At 36.3% G+C, this 13,270-nt stretch overlaps 1 protein-coding gene across 1 annotated transcript in view; it reads right to left on the reverse strand.

Moving 5' to 3' along the window:
- Positions 1–13,270, reverse strand: part of BAZ1B (bromodomain adjacent to zinc finger domain 1B) — a 65,724-nt gene that overhangs the window by 38,765 nt on the left and 13,689 nt on the right. Inside the window, exons 4-6 of the mRNA XM_065892420.1 lie at positions 7,878–8,079; positions 4,956–5,077; positions 2,621–2,818 (exon numbers count right to left, since the gene is read on the reverse strand). Coding sequence (XP_065748492.1) covers positions 2,621–2,818; positions 4,956–5,077; positions 7,878–8,079 — 522 coding nt within the window. The remainder of the gene's footprint in view (positions 1–2,620; positions 2,819–4,955; positions 5,078–7,877; positions 8,080–13,270) is intronic.

A 13,270-nucleotide genomic window follows, 5' to 3' on the forward strand; every position in this document is an offset into this window, starting at 1 on the left:
AAGACAACTGTAAAATTTAAAAAGAAGAAAATATTTAGGACTCAAATGATCCAAGAGTCTAAAACCTATTTAGAGATGATCTTATATACAATTTTCATACAGTAAAGATAGTAAGTTCCTGTTATAACCACCGAAAGCTGTATCACAGTTCCAAAACTCTACAGCAATAAAATGAAAACAAATTAAAATTTCCCCTCAGTAAATAAAAAAATTTAAGAAAGTTTAGGTTTACTAAATAGTTCTATGGAAATTTTAGTCCTGATCTAGAAAAAGTCAACTAATCCCTAAATTTGTCTTTTTACACAAATGATAAAAATTTAAAGAGCCTAATGGAAGATAATGCTGTGACATAAATCACAGCAAGATCTTTTTTGACCCACCTCCTAAAGTAATGAAAATAAAAACAAAAATAAACAAATGGGACCTAATTAAACTTAAAAGCTTTTGCACAGCAAAAGGAAACCATAAACAAGACGAAAAAACAACCCTCAGAATGGGAGAAAATATTTGCAAACGAAGCAACTGACAAAAGATTAATCTCCAAAATATATAAGCAGCTCATGCAGCTCAATATCAAAAAGACAAACAACCCAATTAAACAATGGGTGGAAGACCTAAATAGACATTTCACCAAAGAAGACATACAGATTGCAAAGAGGCACACGAAAAGATGCTCAACATCACTGGCTGTTAGAGAAATGCGAATCAAAACTACAATGAGGTATCACCTCACACCAGTCACAATGGCCATCACCAAAAAATCTATAAACAATAAACGCTGGAGAGGGTGTGGAGAAAATGGAACACTTTTTTTTTTTTTTTTTTTTGTGGTACGCGGTCCTCTCACTGTCGTGGCCTCTCTCGTTGCAGAGCACAGGCTCCGGACGCGCAGGCTCAGCGGCCATGGCTCACGGGCCCAGCCACTCCATGGCATGTGGGATCTTCCCAGACCGGGGCACGAACCCATGTCCCCTGCATCGGCAGGCGGACTCTCAACCACTGTGCCACCAGGGAAGCCCAATCGGAACACTTTTGCACTGTTGGTGGGAATGTAAATTGATACAGACACTGTGGAAAACAGTATGGAGGTTCCTTAAAAAAACTAAGAACAGAACTACCAAAATGACCCAGCAATCCTACTACTGGGCATATACCCTGAGAAAACCATAAGTCAAAAGGACACATGTACCCCAATGTTCATTACAGTACTATTTACGATAGCCAGGACATGGAAACAACCTAAATGTCCAACAACAGATGAATGGATAAAGAAGATGTGGGTACACATATACAATGGAATATTACTCAGCCATAAAAAGGAACGAAATTCGGTCATTTGCAGAGATGTGGATGGACCTAGAGTCTGTCATACAGAGTGAAGTAAGCCAGAAAGAGAAAAACAAATATTGTATATTAATGCATATATGTGGAATCTAGAAAAATTCTAGGTACAGATGAACCTATTTGCAGGGCAGGAATAGAGATGTAGACGTAGAGAATGGACATGTGGACATGGGGGGAAGGGGAGGGTGGGATGAACTGGGAGATTAGGTTTGACATAAATACACCACCATGTGTAAAACAGCTAGTGGGAACCTGCTGTATGGCACAGGGAGCTCAGCCCGGTACTCTGTGACAACCTAGATGGGTGGGACGGCGGGTGGGAGGTCTGAGAGGGAGGGGGTATAGGTATACATATAGCTGATTCACTTCATTGTAGCAGCAGAAACTAACAAAACACTGTAAAGCCAATTATACTCCAATAAAAATAAAAATAATAAAAAAAAGTTTAGGTTTACTAAATAGTGTTCCATGGAAATTTTAGTCCTGATCTAGAAAAAGTCAACTAATCCCTAAATTTTTCTTTTTACACAAACGTTAAAAATTTAAAGAGCATAATGGAAGATAATGCCTGATCGTGCTGGTCTAGAATAAGAAAACATGCTAATGCTAAACTACGGTTGGAGGTCTTTACCAATGTTTGAAGAAATAAAATTATTTCTCAATATACTTTTGTTAACGATATCAACATAAGGTAACTGAAGTAATTTAGTTGTATGACTCAGTTGTAAGATAGCCTTAGTTTTTCATAATTACAAGAAAGAGATGAAAATATATATATACCATACAACTTTACAAGAATATTCTGAAAATCAAATGAGATAATTAAAGGAAAAATAATAGAGAGAAGTGCTAGATTTTCTACTAATCTGTCATACAAAGCAATACTTAGTTCTTTTCAAGGCTGAAAGTATATTTGATCTTCTTATCTCACATACAAAATCAGTTTTCATTTTTAGTAATCAATTTGCAAAAATAATTTTTTTTAATACCATACCTCATTCCAAGAAAGATCTGAGACAAAAAGGCACATGCATGTAATTTGTTTCTTTGTTTTAATTATGCAACCATAGTAAAATAAGTCAAATTAGAAGAGGAGATATTCAGTGTGGCCTCTTCCCTACCAACCCCATAATCACAACCTATATGAAATAGATATACGTGAAAACTTTGAATTCATTATCTGAAGTTAAGAGTTCAAAATCTACTGTAACCGTCAGAGGAAATAAATTCATTCAATAGTGTTCCATCCTGCTGTCCAAAACTTAAGTGACCTTACCTTGTATGGATCAAGCAGAAAGTCACTGAACTTGCTAGGCAAGGAATATTTCTTCACTAATTCATCTTCTACCACCCAAGGTGCATTTTCACCAGTACCAGCCCGTAATGCGTTATGCCGTATAAAGTATCGAAGTATCTCCTTATTTGGTGGGCGTTCTGTACGAATCAAGCTGTCTGCTGGCACATTACTGATGATCTAGGTTAACAAATAGAAATAACTCACTACTGGGGTAAAAAGCAATTAACCAATGAGAACAAAGATTTATATTCTCTCTGGAAAACTCATCATTACACCTATAAAATAGGTTATATACTAGATAGAAGAAGAATAATTTTCAGAGACAGAATGTTAAAGATATCTGTAGGCAATGTGTCAATATGTATCAAAGTCCTAAAAATGGGTATATCTGTTGAACCAACAGTTCCTCTTGTTAAGAATTTAGAAGTAAATGGAGGGACTTCCCTGGTGGTCTAGCAGTTAAGACTCCATGCTGCCAATGCAGGGGGCTCAGGTTCCATCCTTGGTCAGGGAACTAGATCCCGCCTGCTGTAACAAAGAGCCTGCATGCCGCAGCTAAATATCCCACACGAGGCAACGAAGATCATGCATGCTGCAACTAAGACCCAGTGCAGCTAAATAAATAAATAAATATTTTTGAAAAAGAAGTAAATGGAAAGTCATCATCAATCGCTTATAAAAGCAAGGGGGAAAAGGAAGGGAATACTACATAAAGGTACATCAATAAGGGATTCATTTTTCTTTTATTTATTTATTTGTTGTTTATTTTTGGCTGCACTGGGTCTTCGCTGCTGTGCATGGGCTTTCTCTAGTTGCGGCGAGCGGGGTCTACTCTTCATTGCAGTGCACGGGCTTCTCATTGTAGTGGCTTCTCTTGCGGAGTACAGGCTCTAGGCGCGGAGGCTTCAGTAGTTGTGGCTCACAGGCTCTAGAGTGCAGGCTCAGCAGTTGTGGCGCACGGGCTTAGTTGCTCTGTGGCATGTGGGATCTTCCCAGACCAGGGCTCGAACCCGTGTCCCCTGCCATTGGCAGGTGGATTCCTAACTGCTGCGCCACCAGGGAGGTCCCAGCAATGATGTTTTAACTAGCCACCCTGCTGAATGGGAGCTAAGAAACTTAGTGAAAAACTGTATTTAACACACAATTTTCAAATATAAAGAAATCCTAACAATCCAGTAATGTCTTCAGGTCACTAACTATAAAACAAATGAGTCAAAATGAAATAAGACTTGTCAGCATTCTGACGTGGGAAAAAAACAACACTCTAAAGAGGCAAGAGATCCAGGTTATAACCCTCCCTAATCTCATTTATTAAATTAGGAACTTTGATAGAATTATTTAATTTCTCAGGCCATAGCTGTTTCTTCTATATAACAGTTAGACATGAAGACAAATGTGCAACTGCCTTCCACACCTAGCCGCCCTCCTGCTTCTTTCTAACGATGAGATCTTAAACATATAGGAATAAAAGTACCCAAAAGTAACATGGCATATTTCATGAAATCTAGAATGCTATTAATGAAAGACACATTATGTACCACAAAGAAAAGAATTCTTGCCAGTTGATATTGAGATATATCCTGATTCCAGCAGATACAAACTACTATATATAAAATAGATAAACAACAAGGTCCTACTGTATAGCAAAGGGAATTATATTCAGTATCTTGTAATAAACTCTAATGGAAATGAATATGAAAAAGAATATACATATATATATGTATAACTGCATCACTCTGCTGTACACCAGAAACTAGCACAATATTGTAAATCAACTATACTTCAATTTAAAGAAAAAAAGATACATATCCTGATTCTGGAAATATAAAAATATGAAAGTTGAACATCTTAGAATCAATAAAACATAGTACTAAGTTATTTAAAGGGTATTCACCATTTTAGATTATTAGCTTCAGATGCCTTGAAAAAGCACTGGTTAGAGTTAACTCACTTTCTGAGTTTAATTATATTACAAATTGCTCTGCTTTTAACTGGGAAGAGTTATTTCCTCAGGAAGCCCATAACCACTGGAAACAGTCTTATTTTTTCAAATAACTAAGTTTGAAGCTCAAATGTAAACTACTCTCACACCCTAATAATTCCTATTAAAAAGGAAAAAGCATGTTATCTCCTAGGAAAGACAATACAGTTTAAAGTCATAATTACAAAGACCAGAAAACCACTCAGAATTTGTTGTAGAAACATTTATTTACATTTTTCTTTAGCACATTTTCTACGAGAAAACGAGCCCTTTGGTATTTTCTTAAACAACATCTACTACATGTAAGAGGTTTAATATAAAATGCCAACTAACCTTATCTTCATTTTGTAGTTTCACATCATATTTGTGAGGCAGAAATTTTGGAGGTGCCCATTTCCTCTCTCCTTTCTTTAATGAAGTAGGAAGTTTTCGTGGAGATCTACGTGCTCTGTCATCTAATCAAATCAATAGAAAATTAGCGAAAAAAATAATTCTTTTAATTCTATCCACTCGGTAATCTTCCTGAACAGCTACTCTGCAACCAAGCACTGAGTGATGGGGCCGAAAGGTAAATCATAAGGTCCTTACTTCAAGTAGCTAAAGTCTATGGGAGGAGTCAACAATAATTACAATACAATGTGGTAAATACTATAATAGAGATTGGTATAGAAAAATACTAGATTAGAGAGAAAAATACTCAAAAAGAGAGAAGCAATGTCTAATTTAGTCTGGAAGATAGGCAGGGAAGACTCAGAAAGAATATGACTTGTTCAGAGACTGCAAATAATGAGATACAGGTGAATATGATCTACAGTACAATTTAAAAAATCAGACTACAGAGGTAAGTAGGGGCTTATAAATTATAACGAACCTTGTATACCATTCATATAGGCTGTAATTTGTCTTACGGACACTAGGGAAACAGGATTTTTGATCTAACTAATTAGATGTACATTTTGGAAAGAGCACTAGTGTGAAAAAAATGAAGAAAAAGAAAAAGCACTTTCAGCAGTTAGAAAATGAATAAAATGGGAAGGTGAGACTGAAGAAAGGGAATCATAAGATATAATCTTAAACATCTGGATTAATGTATCAGAATGGTGAAGGAAACAGTCAAGAAGACAGACTTGGTAACCAACTTAGATGTGGGAATGTTAAAGGTTTCTAAGTCTCCTGCCTTAGAAATCAAGTAGATGATGATGTAGTGAAAAATAAAAAGGCAAAAATAAATAAATAAATAAAAAATTAAAAGGCAGAACAAAAACCATATGAAAAAAATCTAAGGAATGGCAGTGGGGAAAAAGAAAATAAAAAAAGAAAAGTAGTTAGAGAAATAGGAGACTGTGCTATCAAATAAACTAAAAGATTTGAGAGTGACCAACAGTGTTAAATGTAAAAGAAAAGTAAAATGGACTAAGAAGAAATCAGTGGATTTGGCAATTAGGGGTCACCCATAACCTTATTAGGAACAGTTTTAGGAGTAAAGAGGCAGAAGTTAGACTATAATAGCATAAGGAATAAACTGATGGTCAGAAAGTGGAAACAACATTCTCAAGAACTTTGGCTTGAATGAGTAAGACAGAAATAGAAGAACAGGATCAAGGGAGGGTATGTTTTTGTTTTTAGAAAATGGGACTTCATTTATAAGTTGAGAAGAACCATTAGAGAGAGGGTTAAAAACACTGTAGAGTAGAATAATAAGAGTTAACCCAATCCTTGAGAAAGCAGGAAGGAATGGAATTCAAAGCACAAGTATCTTGACCAAGAGGAAGGACAGACAGCTACCTTCTGAGATGAAGGAAGAACACAGACATTCGTAACAGTGAGGTTAAAAACACAAAACTGAAAAGTTCCTGCCTAATACATTTTCCCCCCCATAAAGTAGAAGGAAGGTTACCTTGTGAGAAAACATTTTGTATACTGGAATTTGTCTCTCATATTTCTATGTAAATTCTAATCAGTTTTCCCCCTGAAAACATTCAGAGTACATCATAACATTCTTTAGCCTGCCTACCATTCTTTCCACATACTAGCAATAACATTATATCCCCAAATTAAAACCTAAACTAAGGCGTATAACACCCTAAAAAAGAAGCCAAAGCCTAAAACAAGGGGTTCCTAGTACACGTTTAAGGCATAAAACTAACAACTGTAACACATCATTGGTATTCCAATGATCTGGTTCTAGAAGAAGTGTTAGAAGACATATCATCAGTCAACACCTAACCAACACACTTATCAACCTCAAGTCTTGGGAATTATAAGTAATATACATGTTAGAAAACTTCAGTATCAAAAAGAAGGAAAAGAGAAACTGAAAAACATAGACATTAGCATTCAAAATGCAGAGTGGAAAACAAAACTGAAGCATCAACAACTGGGGCAGATGAGTCTCAGAAGTTTCCTCGGGACTAGATAAGAACATTCCTTTAAAACCATCTGCACATATCCAAAACATCTGGAGAGACAAAGAATAGAATGGAAGACATACAGCATAACATTCTAATGAAATGTTCTAATTCAAACTTTCTAATAGTTAAATAATGAGGTAAAATTTGATCCTCTAACAATCATGGGGAGGGGGATCAATATACATGAATACTTTAGTACTCGTATTTGTGGAGACAGAAGACACCTATCCCAGTCAAATTCCTTACTGACACAGATTTTTAAAAAAAAAAGACGACCTCAGAGGACGATTTATTTTTCCAATGGGCAATGTCTCAATTCTTCAACTTTCAAAACATTACATTAGGTCTCCAGGCCCATAAAAATTACTTTCAGATACCATAGTGTTTCAGAATTCTGGCAGCTCCCATCTGAGACGAATTTGAGTTACAAAATACAGATAAAAGGAAGTATCTCAAAACCGTCACACTGGCTTGCAACGTGAAGAGAAACAGATTAGAATTTATCCCTCATACTCTGATCACACCCCTTCCACACATATACATAATTCCAACTTAAAGAGAAAAGGCAGGCAAACTTACTTTCCCATCTTGGGTAGCTAGGTATGTGCACACAGATTTCCAAGCAACTAGAGGAAATGACTTCCCAATTGTCTTAATTGTGTAGGGAGATTTAAATCTTGATTCACTTTGTAGGTATTTTAGTTGTTTTCCGAATCATAAACAGACAAAATCATGTCTATATAGCAACAAACCCAATTACAAATTTAACTGCTAGAGAACTCAAAAAGATTTGCGCATAATATGAGCTGCATAACTCATTAAGGAAAGCTACTATCATACGTACTAATACTCTCTCTCCTTCCTTCATCCTCTTTCACAATTGCCTCCTTCTTCTGATGGTCCTGAGCGATTTGGCTAGAATTCTCTTTGTCACTTGAGGGAGAATCACAGGCACCATCAGATTTCTTCTCAGTGGCCTCTTCATCCACTTTCTCCAAAGGATGAATCTTCACAATCCTCACCTTTAGCATTTTTTCCTTCCCAACCTATAAGGGAGACAGGAGAAAGAATCAAAGATAATAATTAAGGGGACTTGCCTGGTGATCCAGTGGCTAAGACTCCACGCTCCCAATGCAGGGGGCCTAGGTTCAACCCCTGGTCAGGGAACTAGATCCCACATGCTGCACCTGCATGCCGTAACTAAGACCCAGTGCAGCCAAATAAATAAATAAATATTAAGAAAAAAAAGATATTAAGAACTAGAAACCTAAAGGTAACATTTAGAATATATTATCCAATACACATTCCACGTCACCTGACAAAAGTCACTGAAACTCTAAAGTAGTCAAGCACAGTGATTTTTTCCAACTTTATTTCTCAGATCTCCAGGTTGAAATATGACATCTTAAAAAATAAAATGATCACAATCTAGTTCATAATTCACGTACCAATGTACTAATGCCAAAGGGCAACTACTGCACAAACCTGAGGAATGTGTACATAAAGTTCAAGAATTTCCATTTTCTAAAAAAATATATATATGGATATTCAATTCTCCAGAACCATCTGTTGAAAAGACTATCTTTTCTTCACTTAATTACCTTTCCACCTCTATCAAAAATCAGCAGAGAGTGTGTGTGTGTGTGTGCGCGCGCGCACGTGCTCACACCTATTTCCGGATGCTACTCTGTTCCACTGATCTACTGGTCTATCTTTATACCAATTTCACACTGTCTTAATACTTTACAATAAGGCTCAAAATCAGACAGCATTAGGACTCTAACTTTGCTGTTCTTTTTCCAAGTTGTTCTGGCTAGGTTTTTTGCATTACAATCAGCTTGGCAATCCCTACAAACAAGCTGCTGGGATTTTACTATTGTGTTGAATCTATACGTCAATTTGGGAAGAACTGACATCTTAACAATATTTAGTTTTCTGACCAATGAACAAAGTCTACCTCTCCATCATTTAAGGCCTTCTTTAATTTCCCTAAGCAATGTTTTATAGCTTTGTGTATAGGTCTTACACATCTTTTGTCAGATTTACTCCCAGAGTATTCCAGATTTTTTGATGTTACTATAAATGGTATTGAATTTTTAAATTTCAATTTCCAACTGTTTGCTGTTAACACATAGAAATACAAATTGGTTTTTTGTATAGTGGGCCCTTCATTTCCACGGGTTCCATATCTGTGGATTCAACCAATCACGTATCGAAAATATTAAAAAAAAAAAAGAAAGAAAAAGAAATTCCAAAAAGCGAAATATGAATTTGCTTCACACTGACAACTATTTACACAGCATTTACATGTGTATTAGGTATTATTAAGTAATCTACAGGTAATTTAACGTATACTGCAGGATGTGCATAGGTTAAATGCAAACACTACACCATTTTATATAAGGGGCTTGAGCATCTGCAGATTTTGGTATCCACAGGGTCCTGGAACCAATCCTCCACGGATACCAAGGGATGACTGTATTTATCTTGTATCCTGCTACCTTGCTAAACTCACTTATTAGTTCTAGTACCTTATATGGTAGATTCCATGAGATTTTCTATATAGACAATCGTGCTATCTGCAATTTTACTTCTTCCTTTCCAATTTGGATGCCTTTTACTTCTTTTTCTGACTAGAACCCCCAGTACAATATTAAGTAGAGTAGGAAAGCAGACATTCAGTCTTTTATCATTAGGTATGATGTTAGCTGTAGATTGTCATTCTGTAAATACTATTTATCAGGTTGAAGAAGTTTCTTTCTATTTGCAGTTATCTGGGAGTTTTTATTAGGAATTTGGATTTTGTCGAATGCATTTTGTGTGTAAATTGAGATGATCATATGGTTTATCAGTAAGGAGAATTAGAAATTTAAAACCTTGCATTCTTAGGCTAAACCCCACTTAGTCATGATGTATTATCCTTTTAACATAATGTTGGATTTCACTTGCTAAAATTTTTATTAGAACTTTTATATCTAGGTTCACAAGAGAGCTCTGTGAACATACTTTTTTTCTTAGTCTGTGGCTTTTTCTTGTGCTTATACGGTTTCCGTATCAGGGTAATGCTGACCTCATAAAATGATTTGTGAAGAATTCCCTCCTCTTCTATTTTCTGAAATAACATATAGAATTGGTATTATTTCTTCCTTATATGTTTGGTAGAATTCACCAGTGACAACATCTGGGCCTGAAGTTTTCTTTGTGGGATGATTTTCATTACAAATTCAATTTATTTAATAGATACAGGGCCATTAAAGGTTTTTATTTCTTCTTCAGTCAGTTTTGGTAGTTTGTGTCTTTCAAGGAATGTTTTCATTTAAATTGTCAGATTTATTGGCTTAAAGGTGTTAATAATATTCCCTTATTATTCTGTCAATATCTGTAGGCTCTGTTGGGATATCACCTAATTCTTCATGTTGGTTAATTCGTGTCTTTTTTTTTTTTTACCTGAGTTTGCCTACAGGTTTATTAATTTTATTGATCTTCTCAAATTACCAACTTTTGGTTTCACTGATTTCCTCTATGGTTTTCCTGTTTATTTCCTGTTATTGATTTTGCTCTGATTTTTACTAATTCTTCTTCTGTTTCCTTTGGGTTCTTTTTCTTATTTCTCAAGGTAAAAGCCAAGGTCAATGATTTGAGACCTTTCTTTTTTTTCTCACAGATGTTTAGTATTATACATTTCTCCTAAACACTACTGTAAGCAGTATCTCACAAATTCTAATATACTGTATTTTCATTCAGTTCAAAATATTATCTAATTTCCCTTTTGATTTCTTCTTTAATCTATGAGTAAGTTAAAGGTGTGTTATTTAGTTTCCAATTATTTGCAGAGTTTCCAGATATCTGTTATTGAATTAATTCCATTCTGGTCAGAGTATATACTTTGTATGATTTGAACCCTTGTAAGTTTACTGACTTTTTTTTATGGCCCAGACTATGGTCTACCATCATAAACTATGCACTTGAAAGGAATGTGTATTCTGCAGTTATTAGGTGGAATGTTTTATAAATGACAATTCGGTGAAGTTGGTTGATAATGTTATTCAGGTTTTCTATATTCTGGCTCACTTTTTGTCTACTCTTTCTACCAGTTATTGAGAAAAGGGGAGGGGGCTGAAATCTCCATCTATAATTTTGACTTGTCTATTTCTTTTGGTAGTTCTATTTTTGCTTCATGTACTCTGAAGCTCTCATTAGTAAATACATAAACATTAAGGACTGCTATGCCCTCTTAATAAACTGATCCCTTTGTCATTACGAAATGCTTCTTTATTCATGGTAATATTCTCTGTCCTGAAACCTACTTTGTCTGACACTTATATAGTCATACCAGATTTCTTTTGACTAATGTTAGGATGGTATCTTTTCTCCACCCTTTTAATATTATTCTATTTGTATCTTTCTTATAGGCAGCAGATAGTCGCGTGTTGCTTTCTTATCCAATATGACAATCTCTACCTTTTATGTGAAGTTTTTAGAACATTTATATTACACATAATTACAGATATGGTTAGGTACTTTCTTTCCATTTGGCTTATCAAAACTAAAAACTTGGGCTTCCCTGGTGGCGCAGTGGTTGAGAGTCCGCCTGCCGATGCAGGGGACACGGGTTCGTGCCCCGGTCCGGGAAGATCCCATGTGCCGCGGAGCCGCTGGGCCCGTGAGCCATGGCCGCTGAGCCTGCGTGTCCGGAGCCTGTGCTCCGCAATGGGAGAGGCCACAACAGTGAGAGGCCCACGTACCGCAAAAAAAAAAAAAAACTAAAACCTTGTGCTCTTCAAAAAACGCTGTTAAGAGAATAAAAACACAAGCCCTAGATTGGGAGAAAAAGCAAAAGCACATATCTAATAAAGGGTATGTATGCAGACTATATAAATAAGTCTCACAACTTAAAAACAAGAAAATAAACAATTTAAATTTAAACTAAATTTTTAAATGGACAAAGATCTGAACAGACACTTCACCAAAGAAAATACAAACAGAAGGATAGCAACAAGCACATAAGGTGCTCAACATTATTAGTTGCATAGTATCAAAAGAGTAAATACTCAAGAATAAAAACCCTAGTCAAAGTCCACTGTATTCAATAATGCCAAAGCATTTACCAAAATAGTTAGCAGTGAATGAGCAGCTCCAGATTCTTGTCAAAACTTGGCATTATTTTGACTTTTTCTTATTTACTAATCTAATGAGTATAAAATGATCTCACTACGGTTTCAATTTGATTTCCTAGATTACTAATGAATTTAAACATCTTTTCATATGTTTATGGACACGCCTATCTCCCTAATATCTCTCCCCCCCTTCCTGGAACTCTTCCTCTTCCACCTTGCAGATGTGTGCAGAGTATCTTCCTTTTGCCACTCCATATCTGTCTCCAGTCTTCCCTGCCTTGCTCTGTGCTTAAACAGGCTGATCTTTATGAACTACATCAAAGGGCTCCCTTGCCCTCTAGATTTTGGTGAGTTCCACACATGGGAAGCATAAGCAGAAAATCATATGGTATATTCATTCCCCTGTCTCCCTAGCAGGTTGGTTACTTCTCACTACCAAAGTACTTTTCTACAATTACATTACTCTCTCCTAGTTCCTGTATCCTCTCCCTCCCCTCATTTACTTGGGGTTTAGAAGTAGTAAAGCCTCTCCACTATTGACAGCCATGAGGTACTTTAACCTTGTTAGCTTTCCTTGACCTAGATCAGACTGCTGTCTGCTGTCTGTAGTTCCTTTATTAAACTCAATTCGATTACACCATATGAATATGCCATCTGTTTCCTGCCAGGACACTGAATGATATAGTGTGTGATTAAAACCCAATGATGATTCCACAGACAATTACAAAATTTTTAAAAAGTAGCTAGGAGATACAAGAAGTCAAAGTAAATTAAAGAAAGAACAAGGACTTTGGAGCCAGATAGACACAGACTTACTGGCTATTGTTGGGCTACCTAGGCCATTCCCCTCCTCCTCTTCTCTTGCCAGCCTGTCTCTTTTGAGGCTTTATAAAAAAGGTAGTATTCACTTTCTCAGCCCCCCTGCAGCTAAGGATGGATTATGTAAGCCATGGTCTAGGCAATAACATGTAAAGATAAAAGGGGACAGGAGGGGAACTTCCCTGGTGGTCCAGTGGGTAAGACTCTGCACTCCCAATGCAGGAGGCCCGGGTTCGATCCCTGGTTGGGGAACTAGATCCCACATGCATGCTGCCAACTAAGAGTTCGCATGCCGCAACTA

Source organism: Phocoena phocoena, chromosome 15, assembly GCF_963924675.1.
Source record: "Phocoena phocoena chromosome 15, mPhoPho1.1, whole genome shotgun sequence".
Lineage (NCBI taxonomy): Eukaryota > Metazoa > Chordata > Mammalia > Artiodactyla > Phocoenidae > Phocoena > Phocoena phocoena.